The sequence below is a fragment of the Periophthalmus magnuspinnatus genome, chromosome 21, assembly GCF_009829125.3.
Source record: "Periophthalmus magnuspinnatus isolate fPerMag1 chromosome 21, fPerMag1.2.pri, whole genome shotgun sequence".
NCBI lineage: Eukaryota > Metazoa > Chordata > Actinopteri > Gobiiformes > Gobiidae > Periophthalmus > Periophthalmus magnuspinnatus.
The window spans coordinates 28703894-28724598 of NC_047146.1; the positions used below are offsets into that span (position 1 = coordinate 28703894).

General features: G+C 43.8%; 1 protein-coding gene and 1 long non-coding RNA gene across 2 annotated transcripts in view; one reads left to right on the top strand and one right to left on the bottom strand.

Moving 5' to 3' along the window:
* LOC129457312 (uncharacterized) overlaps window positions 1-20705 on the top strand; it is a 348575-nt gene that overhangs the window by 44444 nt on the left and 283426 nt on the right. The gene's annotated exons all lie outside the window — the stretch shown is intronic.
* Window positions 1-20705, bottom strand: part of ift88 (intraflagellar transport 88 homolog) — a 70936-nt gene that overhangs the window by 7414 nt on the left and 42817 nt on the right. Inside the window, exons 14-21 of the mRNA XM_033987597.2 lie at window positions 18133-18219; window positions 16978-17164; window positions 16276-16384; window positions 14486-14636; window positions 10465-10580; window positions 8897-8949; window positions 8767-8832; window positions 8587-8693 (exon numbers count right to left, since the gene is read on the bottom strand). Coding sequence (XP_033843488.1) covers window positions 8587-8693; window positions 8767-8832; window positions 8897-8949; window positions 10465-10580; window positions 14486-14636; window positions 16276-16384; window positions 16978-17164; window positions 18133-18219 — 876 coding nt within the window. The remainder of the gene's footprint in view (window positions 1-8586; window positions 8694-8766; window positions 8833-8896; window positions 8950-10464; window positions 10581-14485; window positions 14637-16275; window positions 16385-16977; window positions 17165-18132; window positions 18220-20705) is intronic.

Consider the following 20705-nt stretch of genomic DNA (forward strand, 5'->3'; position numbering starts at 1 on the left):
GCAAATTGTCCACCCAAATATAGATCAGCAAAGCATTTTAAACCTTTTTTGTTCCAAATATGAAATGCCCCAACAGTCATGGAAGGGGCAAACAGGTGGTAGAATTGCCAGCAGTTCAATTGCTAAAGCAAAAAGCAATGGGCTTAAAGGACAGCCTTGCCTTGTTCCATGATATACTTGAAAGAATTGTGAACATTTGTCAGCACAGAAGCCATAGGACTTGTGTAATGGAGTTGACCCAGGAATAAACCAAAGGACCAAAACCAAATCTTTCTAAAATAAAAAATAAATAGTTCCACTCAACCCTATCGAATGCTTTTTCAGCATCCATAGCAATAAGACATTCGGGTGTTTTGTGGTTAGGGGCGTAAGTAATGTTAAAAAGCCAACAAATGTTGAAAAAAAGAGGGATATTTCTTAACAAAACTAGTATGGTCAGGTGAGATTATAGAAGGGAGAAATTTTTCAAGTCTACCAGCCAGAAGCTTGGCCAAGATTTTAACATCCGCATTTAATAAAAATATAGGTTTATAAGCAGTGCAGTTAAGGCGGTCCTTATCTTTTTTAGGAGAAAGGAGATGCAGGCTTGTTAACAGAAAGGAGAAAGTTCCCCGGAGCTAAATCAGTAAAAACAGCACACAGAAAAGGGCAAAGGTCATCAGAAAATGTTTCGGAAAAAAAAAGACAGTGGAGAACCCATCAGGGCCTGGAGATTTTCCCAACTGCATAGACGATATTGCCAATTTAATTTCCTCCTTTGTAATGGGGGATTCTAAAGTTTCTCTTGAGTCTGGGGAAAGTGAAGACATGTCAATAGAGTTGAAAAAACTTTCCATGTCATCAGAGCTTACTATACATGACGAGTAGAATTTAGAGTAAAATGACTTAAACGTATTATTAACTACCTTGGGATAAGATGTAACCTGTCCATTGTTCGTCCTAACTCAAGTTATAATTTGCCTTGCTCTAATCTCGCACAGTTGATTGGCTAAAAGTTTACCAGATTTTTTCAACATGTTCGTGAAATTCACTCCTCTTTCTGATCAAACAACCCTCAACCTGGTGGGCAGAAAGAAGATTGAGCTTAGTCTGCAAACTCAAATGTTCTTTATGCAGTGCAGGTAATGGTGATTGTGCTTTCATTGCCTCCCATACTGTGCAGTCTGGCATACCTAGTGCCCTGTTTTCAATCAAAAAGGTTTAGATTTTGGAAGAGACATCTGAAACAAATTGTTCATCAATAAGCAACAATGGATCTAGTCTCCAGTGCTTTCTCGCAAAATCACCACCCTGGAAAGTCAATTTAAGTACAAGGGGGCGGGGGTGGAAACAGTAATGCTTTCATAATTGCAAGAAGTAAGATTAGGGAGTAGCAGACTATCAATAAAGAAATAATCTATCCTAGTGCACGTATGGTGTACATGAGAAAAGAAAGAGTAGTCTCTACCGGGGGGAAGGGGGGGGGGGGGGATTCCACATAAGTTGCATATCTGTTAAGAGGTCCAGGTTTAGAGGATGAATGGTCTAATATTGCCTTCAGAAAAAAATGAAAGCCTTCCCCTAGGATTAAAGAATTTCTTTTTAAATCAGAAAATCAGAGAAATCGGAGAACACATTGCGAAAACAATTCACATCATCAAAATTGGGCACATAAAGATTAGCTAAGGTCAGGTTTATTGCAGAGCTTGCTAGACACAATAACAAAATGCCCATTTTTATCAGCTATAACATTTGAGGGTATAAATGGAATATTTCAGTCCATTAGAATAGCGGTGCCCCTGGCCTTTGCCTTAAAATTTGAATGAAAAAACGGTCCAGGTCAGCATTTCGCTAAGTGTGAATGATCTGAATCCTGCAGGTAAATTTGTTGCAAAAAAAATAATAAATCACTCCAGCCTGAAGTTGTTTTAAACGTGACAAGACATTGCTGCGTTTCACTGGATAGTTCAGCCCTTTAACATATTATTGTTCATTTAAAAATTGTTCACGTAAATGTAGCCAAAAGGGAGAGAGGGGGATGAGGGGAAAAACAAAAACAGACAGCAAAAAAAAACAAAACAAAACAAATGCCACCAGAACAGACACCAACCATCACCTTTCGCCTTCAGGGGGAGAAATCCTTTTTCATAAAGTTTAGCCATGATGTCCTTGTACTCGGCTTGTTGTTTCACAACAGATGATCAGCATTATAAACCTCATAGAATCATAGTTTGTGTAGTTTGTGACTGCGGTATTCCAGAGTCCCACGTCACCACGCCTCCCTCATCACCATCCGGAAACCTTGAAAGTGAATGATAACGAAGTGCGGCCGCCCGTTGAGATTGGGTCTGGAGCTGTGGTGTGCTCTATCCAGCTCCGGTGGGGAAGTCAGTACCTGGGTGCCAAAAATGTCCACAAAAAGCTGGGAGAAGAGCTGTGGACCCTCCAATGACTCCAGTAGCCCCAGAATGTGAATATTTTTGCCTCCTGCTTCTTCACTCTAGATCAGAAAGTTTGGATTTCAGCGACTTGTTTTTCTTCTGTAGTGACTTGCAAATATCTTCAAGGTTCACTGAGAGCCGATTCATGTCCTGCATTTTCCTCAAAATTACTGATGCGTTTCCCCTGGCCCGTAACATCGTCTTGAATATTGTCTAATTTGTCATTAAGCACACTAAATGAAGCCTTAAAGTCACCGACTATAGCTGTTCTGTGCTGCTTGAACAAGCCTGTCAAGCTAGCGCCAGCACTAGCAGCCGCAGACGAACTCTCCGCTGATGTCAGAAGCCCCAAAACGGCTGTGCAGTTAGTCAAGCAGGGTTTTAGAGAGTTAGCGGCCAGCACACCTACTCCATTCAGTGCAACCCCTGAAGTCCGAAATCACCTGTTTTAAGCTCTCTCGGAATGGCAGTTTACTGAGAATCAGAATTTGACGGGTTCATACCAGCCCAAGTCCACCGCTCTCAAAGCATTGCTGTTTTACGTCAACCTAACTAGTGGCAGTGTGAAAATGACCTAAGACCACATGATAGCTGATGATTCAGCCCATCCTCAGGCGTTCCTTATATTGTTTGACGTTCCATTTTGTCAGAGTTTGTGATATTTTTATGGAATGCCATTTCTGATTTTACTGCAAAACAAATCTACTCATATGTGCAAAAATGTACCTAGAGTCTAAAGAAGCCATAGAATAACACAGTAAGTGATCAGAGGCCTGTCCACTTTACATCACTGGGTGCTTCGGTTAAAGTTCATACGACAGGTTTCATGTTTTTTGATTTCTGACTTGGTTTGGTGGGATAGTACCTGTGGGAAATATTTATCATAGTTTAACATAAGTCAAGTAAAGGTTTGTTGAAAAGTTGAAAAAAAACAGGAAGAAGCAATGAGTTCTAAAACAGAATCCAATGAGTTTTAAAACACAATCCATCTAAGAAATTTCATCCAAAATGAATGGACAAATTTATATACAAGGAAGGCATTTTTCAGACAGTTTAAACCTCAATTTAAACAAAATAAAGGTTGTAGCAGCCAGTGGCTCTGTGCCTCCAGCTACTAGACTGACATAGTTTAAAGGGGTTAGAATGTGTGGTTCAAGGGCCAAATACTCATGGGTTTAGGGAAGAATGCTTTTATTGGCATTTTTTACACTAGCACAACCATGGTCTGACTCATCCTTAATTAGCCCTTAAATAGGCACATTAGGGCATGCCTAGAAAGACCAAATAGGAAATACAGTGACACACAATGGCTGGTGGTGCAACCATACAAAAAAAGGCCTCAAAATGGCTCTTACACACCTGCCCATTAATTTCGTGACAGCGTGGAACACAATTACAATTCTTTCAAACAAACAGAGCCATGTTAAATTTGATGTACATTAGTTTCTTCACAATAACATCCAAAGGATAGTGATCCAACAGTTCAAGCTAATTCATAAAGACATCTGTCAATCAAGGCAGCAAATATTTAAAATATACATTTCTTTTATGCTTCTACATTTTCTTGGGTTTCAAAAAGAACAGCTGCAGAGCTTTGTCAAAGCGCCTGGTCAATGCATGGCTTTTGATTTTGAAAGAACAGAAACAACATTTCACTCTACTGTGGACCTCAAACCAGTTCAAATGTATTTTGGCAGAAGCAAGTTGAACATACAAATCTGGAAAGACTATTTTATCTTGTACATAATTACGCTCAGAGCCAGACTTTACATTTATAAGTTCACTGGTTTTACTGTGGATCAAGTCCAGCAAATCCTCATGGGCTCAGTTTGAGGAGACATAATGTCCAGTTGTCCTCTGACAGGTCAGAACTAAAGTCTATAGATGCAGAATCTACAGGCTCCAACTGAGCTATGGTGATACCAGAGTCGTACACACCGGTAAAAAGTCTGCAGAACATAATGATTGTAAAATGACCACTGGCCAAGTGTCAACATCCAAATAGTCCATGTGATGTTACATCCACTTCAGCCTCCTTTACATGGGTAATTTTACGTGATGAGCCCTGCTTCAGCTTACTGAACTTGAGCGTTGGAAGCCTCTCCTCAGCTGCTGCAATTTGTATTTCCTGCAATAGCTTTTCCTCTTAATGGCCTCAAGTTTTTCATCCAGTCCATGAATCTTCTCAAGATAAGCTTGCACCAAAAGTGCCGCCATACCAGCCCATGCTTCAATGTGGGCTGATGCAATGCTCCTTGAGCTCCTGTGTAACCCTTCACATTTTTTTCAGTTTTTTAATGACATTTTTTCAGTACAACTTTTTACAGTGAAGTCCCAGACATGCAGATCTTCCTTTTCCACTGAAGTTCTCTGCGGTGCATGGCATACTGTGTGGGTGCAAAATCCTTGCTGCCAAAATCAGAGCGCAGTTTCTCTTCAAAGACTCCTCCATGAGAGACACCCTGATGGTGCCCCGGTCCAATTCCAAAATCTCCAGCTTTATGCCAACCTTACAGATTTGAAGTCAGGCATTCCAAGTAGCAATCCTGAGGGAGTTTTTGTGGCCAACGTCCCTGTGCCAAAAGCTACTAGACTGATAAACTCATGTGCTTAGTGAAGAATCCTTTTATTGATGTTTTCTACAATAGCACAACCACTGTATGCCTCTACTCTGTAGCTCTGAGACATCCTTAATTAGCCCTTAAATTGGCACACCTATTAAGACCCAACAGGAAATACAGTGACATACAGTAGCTGGTGGTGCAAACATAAAAAGGCCTCAAAATGGCTCTTACAAAAGGTGCTATCATCTATTTTTATAAATCTAATTATAATACACCTACAGGTGCAGGGTAAGACACACACACCTAAAGTGGTGGAGTCAGACATGCACACACACCTAAAGGGGTGGAGTCACGCACACAGAAAGACAAAGTCAGACACACATGAACAGACCGGCGCAAATCTGGTGTGGGCATGTTGGGTGCTCTGAGTTGAAAAAGCTGAACTTTTGCCGTTTACTGCTCTGTATCAACCAATCAGAGACTAGGCTCCAGTTATCCAAAAGAAGAAGAAAGAGAAAGCTCTGGGAGCCACAAACACCACAGCAAGTATCTCAATCACGGATGCAGACACGCTGCTACAAAGCCGATTACCCCTGTTGATGGGTTTTTATGTTATGAATTCACTGAAGCCCCTCTCTTAACTTGGTCTGCCATCAAGACAAAACATCCAAAGGCTCTAGCAGACCACAACCAGGGCAAGTAATTTTCTCTGACATGCATCCACCTGTAGAGGCGGAGTCAGACACACATACCTGAAGGGGCAGAGTCAGACACACATACCTGAAGGGGCAGAGTCAGACACACATCTGAAGTGGTGGCATCAGACACACACATCTGCAGGGGCAGAGTTATGGTGCGTTCACACCGGGGTGTCAAAAATGCGCCTCGAGTTGGATGCCACTGCATTTGAGGACAAACGCCTCTGACGCGTGTCATGGACGATATGGACGCAGGTTGGAGAAAAATAATTGACTCGCGTCCAGGAGATCCGCTGCGGTCTGAGAGTGCCTGTGAATGTTTTGTTTTCTCTGTGTCTTTGTGAGCAATGCAGACCAGGTTGAGAGAGTGGCTTTAGTGTATTTACTACATAAAACCCATCAATGGAGGCGATCGGCTCTGTGGCGTGTCTGGGTCCATAACTAGCGCTTACGCTAGCCGGTGCATCCGGCATAATTAAGTTGGCGCTAGTTTGTAGCTGATGTCTTTCTACTTTTTCCGGATAATGACGAGTAGTCATTAACAGTAAATCACTGTAGTGTAGTCTCTGATTGGTTGACGCTGCATGTCAAACGCGAAAAGTTAAGCTTTTTCAATTCTGGCACCTGACTCTTTGGATAAGCAAACGTAGCGTCCGACACCTGAACACTCAAGACGCGGCAGTTTCACGCTGCTCTGATGCTTGAAAAAGCACCGCAAAAATGCAGGGCGGCACATATCCATCACAGATTTTGCATGTAAACTCAATGGCCCCGACACCCGGGTGTGAACGCCCCATTAGACACACACTCGCAGGGGTAGAGTTAGAGATACACATCACACAGATACACAGAGATAAGGGTCAGAGTTTGACACACACCTGAGTCAGACACACAAACAGAACTGCAGGGGCGGTGGTAGACACAAAAACAGAACTGCAGGGGCAGCGTAGGACACACATACCTGAAGGGGCGGAGTCAGAAACACACACGCCTGAGGGAGCGGAGTCACACACACACACACCTGTGGGGGCAGAGTCAGATACACATGCCTGCGAAGGTGGAGTCAGATACACACTAGTGGGGGTGGAGTCAGACAGACACGCTGCCATAGTCCCCGTCTCCCACTCTCTGCAGAGTGAGACTTCTGATAGTACTTGTGGCTAATTTTATTAACTAACTAAAGTGGCAGGATAGGATTTTTGTTATGAAATGAAATGTCTGAAAATCCAACATCGCTGCATTAGGACTGCACACAGAGTGAGAAGTCACAAACTTTAGCCTCATGTGAAATAGCTTTTGTAGCTACAGATCCTGAACTTCTCCTTGTCGGCACCAAATCCACCCTAAACAAGATCAACAATTTCTCCATACCCATTGACGGCTCCTCCATCTCTCCTTCCCCTCAGGTTAAGAGTCTGGGTGTCATCCTCGATAGCACTCTCTCCTTCACTTCTCACATTAATAACATCACCCGCTCCGCCTATTTTCACCTTCGCAACATTAATCGTCTCCGGCCCTCCCTCACACCACAGTCCACAGCCGTACTTGTACACAGCCTCGTCACTTCTCGCCTGGATTACTGCAATTCTCTTCTCTTTGGTCTCCCACAAAAAACACTCCATAAACTTTAGCTGGTTCAGAATTCAGCAGCTCGCATCATCACACGCACCCCTTCCATCAACCACATCACACCCATCCTACAGCAACTTCATTGGCTCCCCATCTCACACCGCATCCAATATAAAATCCTGCTCCACACATTCAAAGCCATCCACAACCTTGCACCTCCATACCTCTCAGACCTCCTCCATATTGCCACACCCGCTCGCTCTCTCCGCTCCTCTTCCCCTCTCCATCTCTCTGTTCCCTCAGTGCGGCTTGTCACCGTGGGGAGCAGGGCCTTCAGCCGCTCTGCTCCCCAGCTCTGGAACTCTCTCCCCCCTGACCTCCGCAATACTGACACACTCTCACACTTCAAATCCAACCTCAAAACCCACTTGTTCAGACTGGCATATTCTTTATAATCCACACCTGCCCTTTCCTTTTTCAATGTTTTTTATCTGAATGCTTTTAACTGTATGTTCTTAAATGTTGATTTTAACTGTCTGTATATGTATATATTGTATGTAAGGTGACCTTGAGTGCCCAGAAAGGCGCCCTATAAATAAAATGTATTATTTATTATTAAAATATCAGACAGGCTTGATATCAGTCACAGATCATCTTTGGTCATATGATTGTTCTACATTTAATATTTGTCCTGGTCTCACTCTGAGACCTACAACCCATGTTTTTTAGCTAGAACTCAAGATTATTCCCAGGATCATAAATCTTTATCAGAGACAGCCATAATCAAGCAATAGAAACTCCAAAATCATGCAATAGAAACTCCAAAATCATGCAATAGAAACTCCAAAATCATGCAATAGAAACTCTGCTTTAGACACAAACCTCAATGTGCGGAGTTAAACACACACCCAAAAAGGTGGTTAGACACACACACTTGAAAGGACCAAGTCAGTCAGACAGACACACACACACACACATGAAGGGGAGGAGTTAGACACACACTTCCAGGGGCAGAGTTGGACACAGCTGGAAAGGTAGAGTTGATGCACACACACCTGCAGGGATGGAGTTCGAATAGCTTGTTGGAATAGCGAGACCCCACCCCTCATACTCTGCAGTAGTCCTCCAAGCACTGCCCAGTTTATCAGATTGTTTGGACTGTGGCTATGGTGGAGACTAGGTGTTTGCTCCCAAATACACAATAGGTACATATTGAATGCCATGTGCAGTACATTGATTATAGCTGTATCGACATATGCCAATATTGGTATTGCCAGTAACGTATTGCGTATGGTATGGAACCGTGAGGGAGCCCTATTGCCTGATTGTGCATACCTGTTCCCGTAGCTCCTTCATCTTTTCTAGCTTCTTGAGTTTCCCGGCGTACTCTTGAGCATCTGCCAGGCCCATGTCAGAGCACAGCCTCAACAGGAAGCGCAGGCCTGCACACAACACTCAGTCAGAGCCAGCTCCTCTGCACCACACAGCAGCTTTAAATGCATACTTTAAACCTACAGTCCATATTCTCTGGAAACCTGCTGTGGATTTTTTTATATGTTTCCAAGGATTTCTGGTAGTTTCCTGCAGTGACATGAAATAACAATATAAATCAATAATAAAAAGACACTTTAAATAGGTGTCTTACCACTTCTTCTGAAGCAACTTGCGACCATGAGCTGCCATTTGACTTCTGTTGGTCTGCAAGTGTAAAGTAAAGAGTATAGTAAGAACCCTGCAACAGTTTTTTTTATAGTGCAGGTATGGGATTCTCTGAAGGTGAAAGTGGACCTAAACATTAAATCAACTTTTTTTTGCTACTACACTGTGTATATGGTGTTTTTTATAGAGTTGTCTACTCTTTCTACTCTATATGTAAACCTATAAAACTGAGTCTGTTCTGGCTCCAAAGGCCACTCCAATTTTAAGTGCTTGGTGACATCACGCAGTTTGAAATGTGGTTAGACCAATCACACTGTTGCTACTCCCCCATCACTATTTAGTGCTCCAGGTACTACCCAATTTATCAGCTCTATTTGAAATGTGCTTGGGAACAGTGTTTATGTGTTTAGTCCCATTTTAAGTATTACCTGTCCAGCCAGAACCACATGCTTTGACAAACCTCTACAAGACGAGTGGATCTGAAGCCATATCATCTCTCCCCTATTTCACAGGTTATGATTGATGATTTTTGTTTTGTTTTGAAAATACAGGAGGGACTGGCTGGTCAGGCTACTAAGTATAGTACACAACAAAAAATAATATCTAGCAGAATTAAAATTACTTCAGTGGTATTTACAAGTTAGGATTAGACTTACTTCAAATTGACTTGTTTACTTACATTTCTTATTTCAAGGCTAATTATTTTAAGATAATACGTTGTTATTTACTTTTCTTATTTCAAGCTAGTAAATTAAATGTCTGACTGTGAAACCAGAGAAATATTCTGTTTAAATTCAAAGTAGTCAAAACTACTCCATTTGTAAAGGGCCCATATTACGCCATTTTCTGATCTATGTTATGTTGTTTCAGTCACACATGTTTAACACTCTGAGTTCTCTTTTCCTGTATTATGACATGACATCACAAGGTGGAAGTGCTCCATTGTGTATTTAAACTCCATAGATCTTCACTAGAATCATTTGGATGCTTTTTAACCCTGGAATTGTAAATCTGTACCAAACAAAAGGTAAAAGGTAGCTGTTAACTACGGCTTGATAACATTGCAAGGTGGAGCTTTTGAGATGTAGCCAGACTAATAATGCTGGATTACTCAAACATGTGTGAATGAAACAAAATACAATTCTGAGTATGTTTGTGAGGAGGTAACAACATGGCTTAAAGTTCACAAAGAGTACATTTTTGATTATTCAGGACCTTTAAGCAACACTCCACTATATTGGAGTGTAGTCTTCTGGATAGGGATGTCAAGATTATTCGGTTAATCGATATAGCCCAATTATAAAACTGCCAATTTTAGAAGCAAAAATTGAGTAATTTCTATTCAAAGATCATTTCATGTCATCTTGTTTATCATTCAGAAAGTTTAGTTTCATAAAGCTGGTTACATGCTAGAGGACACTTTGAATACATAATTTCACTGTTTGGTCACAGAGGTAATAATCGTGAATAAATTGTGATGATTCTTCATCCAATAATGGTAAAACTAAAATTTGTTTTACATCCCTGCTGGGCATCATTTTAGAGTAAACTTACTGTATTAGCATGGCTCTTTCAAAGTACGGAATGGCCTTCTCATAGAAATGTGTCTCTATGTGGTAAGCTGCCAGCCACTCGATCACATCGATGTTAGACGGAAAGTACCTGTAAGACTGAGAGGGCAGACATCTGTGTAGTTCTGTACTAGAAGCTCTCATCTGTACTAAGCTCACTACTGCCACTGTAAACGATCACCTTTATCAGTCAGTCCGCACCGCTGTGTTCTCTCATGCTTTTGCAAATTTACTTTGACCTTACTCGTCTTAAAGGTGTACTATATAACTTTTCTGTTGGGGATCCTCCATCTGCTTGTCTCCATAGAGATGTTATTGCTTTGCCTGGAATGTTCCACAGTATCGCCTTAAACATATCATTTATTTTTATCATTTATCAGCATTTATTCAATTATATTCCTCAAAAATACCTTTCCACAGATCTGACCGGTAACTTGCCTTGATGGAGTCACCTGCTTTCATCTACCTGAAGATAGATAAGTTTTAGTGGATGCACTCCTGGCATCACTATAACATCCCCAAGGAGACTGGTAGGTTATCCATCCATCCATCCATTTTCTTCCGCTTATCCGGGGCCGGGTCGCAGGGGCAGCAGTCTAAGCAGGGACTCCCAGACTTCCCTCACCCCGGACACGTCCTCCAGCTCCTCCGGTGGGACCCCAAGGCATTGCCAGGCCAGCCGAGAGACATAGTCCCTCCAGCGTGTCCTGGGTCTTCCCCGGGGCCTCCTCCCGGTGGGACATGCCCAGAACACCTCCCTAGGGAGGCGTCCAGGAGGCATCCTGAGCAGATGCCCGAGCCACCTCAGGTGGTTCCTCTCAACGTGTAGGAGCAGCGGCTCTACTCCGAGCTCCTCCCGTGTGACCGAGCTCCTCACCCTATCCCTAAGGGTGTGCCCGGCCACTCTGCGGAGGAAGCCCATTTCAGCAGCTTGTATCCGCGATCTTGTCCTTTCGGTCATTACCCAGAGCTCATGACCATAGGTGAGGGTAGGAACGTAGATTGACCGGTAAATCGAGAGCTTCGCCTTCCGGCTCAGCTCCTTCTTTACCACAACGGACCGATACAGCGACCGCATCACTGCAGACGCTGCACCGATCCGCCTGTCAATCTCCCGCTCCATCCTTCCCTCACTCGTGAACAAGACCCCGAGATACCTGAACTCCTCCACTTGGGGCAGAGACTCACCACCCACCCGGAGAGAGCAAACCACCTTTTTCCGGTCGAGAACCATGGCCTCGGATTTGGAGGAGCTGATTCTCATCCCAGCCGCTTCACACTCGGCTGCAAACCGCCCCAATGCCTGCTGCAGGTCCTGGCTCGAAGAAGCCATCAGGACAACATCATCTGCAAACAGCAGAGATGAAATCCTGTGGTTCCCAAACCAGGCCACCTCCGGCCCCTGGCTGCGCCTAGAAATTCTGTCCATAAATATAATGAACAGAACCGGTGACAAAGGGCAGCCCTGGCGGAGTCCAACATGCACCGGGAACAGGTCTGACTTACTGCCGGCAATGCGAACACAGCTCCTGCTCCGGTCATACAGGGACCGGACAGCCCTTAGCAAAGAGCCCCGGACCCCATACTCCCAGAGCACCCCCCAAAGGGCAGCACGAGGGACACGGTCGAATGCCTTCTCCAGATCCACAAAACACATGTGGACTGGTTGGGCATACTCCCATGAACCCTCGAGGACCCGATGAAGAGTATAGAGCTGGTCCAGTGTTCCACGACCAGGACGAAAACCACACTGCTCCTCCTGAATCCGAGGTTCGACTATCGGTCGGATTCTCCTCTCCAGTACCCTGGAATAGACCTTACCGGGAAGGCTGAGGAGTGTGATTCCCCTGTAATTGGAACACACCCTCCGGTCCCCCTTCTTATACAGAGGGACCACCACCCCGGTCTGCCATTCCACAGGTACTGTCCCCGACCGCCACGCGATGTTGCAGAGACGTGTCAGCCAAGACAGCCCCACAACATCCAGAGACTTGAGGTACTCAGGACAGATCTCGTCCACCCCCGGAGCCTTGCCACCGAGGAGCTTGCCAACCACCTCAGTGACTTCAGCCAGGGTGATGGACGAGTCCGCCTCTGGGTCCCCAGTTTCTGCTTCCTCCTCGGAAGACGTGACAGTGGGATTGAGGAGATCCTCAAAGTATTCCTTCCACCGCCCGACAACATCCCCAGTCGAGGTCAGCAGCTCTCCACCCGCACTGTAAACAGTGTTGGTGAAGCACTGCTTCCCCCTCCTGAGGCGTCGGACGGTTTGCCAGAATCTCTTTGAGGCCGTCCGATAGTCCTTCTCCATGGCCTCTCCGAACTCCTCCCAACCCCGAGTTTTTGCCTCTGTGACTGCCCGAGCCGCGGCACGCTTGGCCCGCCGGTACTCATCAGCTGCCTCAGGAGTCCCACGAGCCAACAAGGCTCGATAAGACTCCTTCTTCAGCTTGACGGCATCCCTTACTTCCGGTGTCCACCACCGGGTTCGGGGATTGCCGCCGCGACAAGCACCACAGACCTTACGACCACAGCTACGAGCAGCCGCATCGACAATAGAGGTGGAGAACATGGCCCACTCGGAGTCCATGTCTCCAACCTCCCCCGGAATCAGGGAGAAGCTCTCCCGGAGGTGGGAGTTGAAGACCCCCCTGACAGAGGGCTCCGCCAGACGTTCCCAGCAGACCCTCACAATGCGCTTGGGTCTGCCAGGCTTCCTCCTCCGCCAGCGAATCCAACTCACAACCAGGTGGTGATCAGTTGACAGCTCAGCCCCTCTCTTCACCCGAGTGTCCAAGACACGCGGTCGGAGGTCAGATGACACGACAACAAAGTCGATCATCGACCTCCGACCTAGAGTGTCCTGGTGCCATGTGCACCGATGGACACCCTTGTGCTCGAACATGGTGTTTGTTATGGACAAGCTGTGACTAGCACAGAAGTCCAATAACAAAACACCGCTCGGGTTCAGATCGGGGAGGCCGTTCCTCCCAATCACGCCCCTCCAAGTGTCACTGTCGTTACCCACATGGGCGTTGAAGTCCCCCAGGAGAACAACGGAGTCCCCGGTTGGTGCACTGTCTAGTACCCCTCCCAGGGACTCCAAGAAGGCTGGGTACTCTGCACTGCTGTTTGGCCCGTAGGCCGACACAACAGTGAGAGACCTGTCCCCGACCCGAAGGCGCAGGGACGCGACCCTCTCGTTCACCGGAGTGAACCCCAACACGCAGCGGCTGAGCTGTGGGGCAATGAGCAAGCCCACACCAGCTCGCCGCCGCTCCCCGCGGGCAACGCCAGAGAAATGGAGAGTCCAACCCCTCTCAAGAAATTGGGTTCCAGAGCCCGAGCTGTGCGTGGAGGTGAGGCCAACTATATCTAGCCGGTAACGCTCAACCTCCCGCACAAGCTCAGGCTCCTTCCCCCCCAGCGAGGTGACATTCCACGTCCCCAGAGCTAGTCTCCATGTCCGGAGATCCGGTCGTCGAGGTCCCCGCCTTCGACTGCCGCCCGGATCTCTTTGCACCCGCCCCGCATGGCTCCTCCCGCAGGTGGTGGGTCCACGGGAGGACGGCCCCACGTCGTTCCTTCGGGCTGGGCCCGACCGGGCCCCGTGGGGAAAGGCCCGGCCACCAGGCGCTCGCTGGCGAGCACCCACCCCAGGCCTGGCTCCAGGGTGGGGCCCCGGTAACGCCAGTCCGGGCGACGTAACTGGCCTTGATCTTTTTCTTTCCATGGGGGGCTTCTGAACCGCTCTTAGTCAGACCCGTCTCCCAGAACCTGTTTGCCATGGGTGACCCTACCAGGGGCATGAATCCCCCGACAACATAGCTCCCAGGATCATTCGGGTGCTCAAACCCCTCCACCACGTTAAGGTGGCGGTAAGGTGGGACTGGTAGGTAACTGGTAGGTTAGTGCAGCTTTAAGTTTTGTACTTTAGCTATAACGACCATTGTAATAACGCTATATTGTGCATATTGTGGGAAATGGAGAATGTGGTACAGTACCTCATAGTAGTAGTGGTAGGCCTGGGACTTGTCTCCCTCACGGTCATGCAGCTCGCCCAGTTTGGCCAGCACTTTAGTGTCTGTGGGCACCACACTGAGCACCTGCATGAGCCAGTCCATTGCCTGAGGAGGCTCCTCTACCAGCTCATAGCTAACACAGACTGCTCAGGAAAACATGGCCACTACAACATGTGACTTTGTCAAATGTCAATGATTTTAATAGGTTCTGTGGACAATATACAAATGTAATACATTGCTTACTTTCTTACAAAGGTGCAAAACGTTCTGTTTCACATGCAACAGTGGCCATATATCACACTAAGGGAAGATAACAACTATGTTCTGGTCATTTTGGTTAAGGCCACATTTCTTATCTGTAGCCACTTTCATCTTAGGAATGTGTGACCCCCATTCTAGGAGAGGTATAAACATCGGTGCAATCTCACCTTGTTTAGACTCTGCTTTAGACACCGCTCAGGTGTCTGCACTTTAGAGTCTGCTTTGAATTTGCTGGACGCTGCCTTTAACCCGACTGTATTGCTGTAACCATCAATAAAGATCTACAGGACAATTCCTGTGCCTCTGTTTCTGTGCTGTTGCATGAAGAACAGGCGCAGACAGTTCAAATCATCTAAAATTATTATTTTTATTTTTATTTTTAAAAAAGGTAACTCCACCATTTCTTGGTAGTAGTTATGGAATTACCTCTATTTGTGTCATATGTGCTGCCCATGTCCAACCAGGAACTGGAAGTTAAATTATAAACTTGACTAAATCTGTCAAATTAGGGAAAATAAGATATAAACATAAACCCTCTTTTCCATTGGCACGGTTCGATTGGGCCCATCTTGGAGGGGTCTGTTTGGTGCGGCTCCCTCCAGGCAAGTTTCGTTTCTATGTCTATGTCTTACGTTAATAAATAAAATCTAAATCATATCTGAAATATACTCTTAATCATGAGGCCGATTTCAACGAATCACAAAAAGATACTTAGTATTTCCAAGTTTGTGGCCCTGTGAGATGTGGCTAATGCCTAACGCAAACACAAAAGTATTTCCAGTTTATAGTCAGCTTTTTATACATTTGTTTCACTTCTCTGTATCTCAGTGCTGTATTTTACAATCTAATTATGTAATTGGGTTTAGCTCATGTTAGATGTATTTTACACTGGATTTTTAATATATTTTTGATCTTGATGGAAGTTTCATACATCGATAAACATGAAACTAGCTGGTTCCGTTTATTTTGTGAAGCATGTCAGTTCACAGTACATTGCCATCACTGGAAACACAGCAGTTTATCACAAGAGCAAGCGTTTGGTGAGAAATTATTATTTTACTCTGTATATCTGTTTTTTGCCATCTTGCAGATGATCATTTATCCAAGAAATGTCCACCTTACAGGGCTTTCACTAAACACCTGAGGAAATGAGGCTTCAGTAACATTTCTAATCATATGCAGTTACATCAGTCCAGTTGACAGAATTAATTTTACTTTCAGATTTACTGTATAGCTACTGATGGGTTTCAGCTTTCTGTTTATAGGATATCATAAGGCATTTTTTTTTCAAACACATTTTTGCCAACAACCAGTTAGCAAGTCCCAAACCAAATGAAAAAAAAACCTAACCCTAATCCTAATTTAAGATTAAGAAATTAAGATTTGCTAGCATACCCAACAATGCAAAGTGGAAGCTGTGTTGAAACCCATGAATTTCATAATTAAGAGATTTAAAAAGGGTCAGAAAAATTAGTGAATCCACTGCACAGTTGAAAGTGTGGGTAGGATACAGAGAAGCGAGCTGGTACATGACCTGTGGACAGTTCCTCAGAATGGCATGGAGCTTGTGGAAACAGTCCAGAGACTCCTTCAGTCGATTCAGCCTCTTATAAGTCAGTCCTGAGTGTAACAGGAACACAAGACAGAGAGCACAGGAAAATCAGAACATCCGCTCCAGACCATGTCTAAGAGAACTTTGATTAGCGCTGTATGATTTTGGAATGGTAAATGTTACATTTTTATATAGCGCTTTTCCACCTCAAAGCGTTTTATATCAAGGAACCACTAACCCAGACACTGGGGGCAAGAGGGGGTTAAGCGTCTTGCCCAAGGGAACAACAATTGTATTCATTTGTGGGAGCTGGAATTGCACCACCGACCTGTGGGTCAGTGGATCTGACCGCTCTACCAATGATGTTTTATGTATGTATATATCAGTGCGCAAACACAGCTACTGTTGAGAGTGCATTGTAAACAACTCCAGAAGCAGTAACATGAAATATGAACTGACAAACTAATACAAAATGTCATGATTTTTCTACAAAAGGACAGGATATTTTGTTCTTTGCAGAAGACATTCTATTATCAAAATAATTGCAGCCTTTGTGATTTTATAATTGCACCACAATCATAAACTTCTAATCTGACTTCATGTTTACACAGATAGAGTACACCAGTCCAAATATGCAGGAAATGCAGTAGGATGGACATACCCAGGTTGTAGAGGCCCTCTGTGCAGGAAGAGTCATTCCGTAGTGCTTCCTTGTAGAACTCGGCAGCCTTCTCGTAATCGTGCTGGACGAACACGGTGTTGCCCTTGTTGGTGAGAGCAGCAGGGTTGTAGCGGTCTGCGCTCATGGCCAGGTCAGCATAGCGGTCAGCCTGCTCAAAGTCCTTCTCCTATAGGCAGACAACAGATTCAGCATCAGGAACTACTCTGAAGAGGAAATGTTGCAATGAAAACATATAGTGATGAACTGTTATTCCTTAGAATAAATAAAATAAATAAAACTTATAGACTCATTAAAACATTATGTCATCAGAATGTTCAAAATTACAAAATGTATGTGATATTTAGTATTTTAAGCCTTGACCATATTTAATCTTTTAAATAATTTGTGTGGCCATACCTGCTTGTCAATAACCCATTTTGGATGGTATATGGATGGTAGACTGCTGGGAATATCAGGTGCCACAGGGATAGAACAGTGGTTCTAGTGGATACTGTTTTGTTCTTAGACACTCCATCCACACTGACCAGTATGAACGTGAGATGGGCATCACTCAGACTGCACTTGGTCCAGTTATGACGGTTGTGTTGGTCTGGTTTTGTTTTGGTGACACTCACAGAGAAGAGTGGTACTCTGGTGCTGTCACCACCTATGACAGCTGTACGTGTGAGAACATGTGTTCATGCCGTAAATAACCATTTTTAAGAAAAAAAAACACAATCGGTTGTAGTGTCCGACCAGAATAGGCTCCCAACCAAATGAATGCGGACCACCAGGGCAGCTCCATCGTGTGCCGAAGGCGGGCTGAGCTTGGATAGCTTGATACTTGCAGGCTATGAATCAAAGCTGCACCGCATGCAGTCTGATGCAGAAGTGAGTGTTGGTGCTAGGAGGAGACGATGACACAGATTGGCAGCCTTGCTTCTGTTAGTCTACCCAGGGGCACCTGTGGCTACATTACTAGCTTACCACAAACTATGAATGAATAATGCACTTTAATTGAATGTGTTGTGTTGTCTGGAGTCCCGAAAATTGCAAAAATCAAGTAGTAAACATGAACAAACATGCCAGTGACTGGTACCACAGAGTTAACATGAAACTTTTTCTTTCCTAGAGGACCAGAGTATCACAACTTACCAGAAAGTAGAGGCCAGAAAGGTTAGTAGCCGCTGCGCTCTTGACTCGACTGTCCTTCTTCTCAAATGTTTTCAGAGTCTCCACAGCCTGAAAGTGAAATCACAGTCTTTAGTTCTGCTTGTGGCAAGGATAAGATGTGGCACACTTTCACCACTAGGGGCAGGAGGCATTATGAACATCCACCGCAAACAGACAGAAGGACTACGTACTACACAGGAGGGCTAGTGACGTTTTGTTTAGTTTTTTTTAGTTTCACATTTCCTTATTTGTCATATCACAAAAGGAAAGATTATCTGTACCAGATTTAGGTATTGGTACTTTCCACAAGCTGGTGAACACCTTGCAAACAACACACACCCCATGAGTGGTATATGCAAGGTTAAATTAGTGTCCAGACAAGACGGGTATTATGATATTACATGCTAGGGCTGCACAATATTTTGCAATAGAATTGAAAACACAACTGAGTTGTCGCAATTCTCAAATCACAACCGGCTACAATTACTCAGACAGTATAATGTCCTCTGCAAAATATTCTGAAATGTACAGAATTAGTTCATTAGCTCATTTTCAGTCTTTTCTCAAATGTCAATGCTCATTGGAGTTGTTTAAAGGTTCTATATTATGCAAAATTGACTCTTATGTGCTTTAAGCCATGTTTGAATGTGGTTTCCTCGTCAAAAACCTACCTGGAGTTGTGGTTTGTTTTGTTCGCAAATGTTTGAGTAATCCTGCTTTATTAGTCTGTCTTATTATGTGCAGACTAAAGCAGGGACTAGATTCAGATCTGTTGGACAAACTACCTGTCTACACTCGGACAGAGACAACAAGCCTTTGCACAGCCTAAAACATGCATAGTTGTAGTCCTGATGCTGGGAGTGTTCTACATGTATATGTATCTATTGAGAAATGTTCATCAGTTACCATGGAGACAATGCATACATTAACAAACTTAGCTTTGTCTGAAAACTCAAGACAAAATACAAAATGGATTCAAACAAAATTTTCAGCAGCCTGTGATCAATATGGGCATTCTTCATAGTCCTTTTTAGGTGTTTGATTTTCAACAAAAAGGTTAGAGTGACTAGCTGAAAAACTGCTGGGTAATGCTATTTTTTGTACTTGTTGAAGAGCACAAATCAGCTCACCTGTTACTTTAATCTGACCTGTTTAGTTGGAATTAATAGAGCATCTGACAGAGCAAAGTCTACAGTTAGCATCACACAACCAGGGAATGTTGATGACATCATCTGCAAAGTATCACAAGCTAGCTAGCACAAGCTATGCAGCACAGTCGCAAGCTAGCTAGCATTAGCCAACAATTTTTCACTCTTTTAGTCACTTTTACCTTTTTTGTTGAAAATCAAACACCTAAACAGGACCATGAACGCTCGTATTAATTACAGGTTCCTAAAATGTGTTTAAATTCAGCACTTTAAACGGAAAGATATTTGAACATTAACTCCAATAATAATAATACATTATTTTTGGAAGTCTCTTTTAATCTGTGGGCAATTATGGGAAAAATCCTTATAGGATTGGTTTATTCAAAGAACATTTGCCACTTTTGACCAACTTTGTGAAAAATATAAGATGGTAAAGAGAGACTTCTTCAGATATTTACAAATTCACAGTTTTGTTAAAACAGATCAAGCCTATACTCCCGAGTATCGGCTTGATCTATAAAATCTGTAATAGCCTGTTGGATTTTGGAGGATATGCCTACACTGGACCATCTAAGAAGATTGGCAACAGGACATTGGAGCAAATATCACTGATATTCAATGAATTAAAGCCCAGAACAATGTCCACTCTTCAATTTGTGACCATCATGGTCTATTGCATTTAAAATTCTACATAGATTACATCTGTCAAGGGAGCGACTCTCCAAAATGTTCCCTGCAGTGGACACAACTTGTGATAGCTGTGGGAAGGACCAAGCTTCACGTTGTCCTTTTGGAGTTGTCCAAAAATATCCCCCATTGGACAAAAATATTTTATATTCTGTCAGATGTTTGTCAATTATGGTTTTGTTCTGATCCTGTTTGGTGTATCCCCAGTTACTGCAAATCTTTTAAATGAACAAAAATAATTTGTCAAATTTGATTCATTACTGGCTAAAGACTTACCTTATTGAATTGGAAACAAAAACAAACTAACTTACACTAATCTATTGTATAACATAATGAAACATGTTTTTCTGTTAAGCGATATTGATAACACATATGAAGTTTATTACCAACTATTAAGCTGAAAAACTTCAATAAAAAGTTCATTTAAAGAAAATGTGTTTAAATCTATTTTGTATTTGTATAATTTGACTTGATCTTTTTTGTGCATTGTGTCATTCAGTCATACCCATACATTCAGAACACCCCCAGCATGATGTCACTGCAAAGTATCAATGTGCTCAATAAAGTATACCTTCCATTAACCCAAACTAAAGTATGGTGCTCAACAGTTCCAGCCACTTTGAATCTTGCTGGAAGTACAATTCCCACAAATTTTTGCCATAGACGTTTAGAAGAATTTAAATGATAAATTAAAGATGGAGGATGGAGATGGAAAGATGG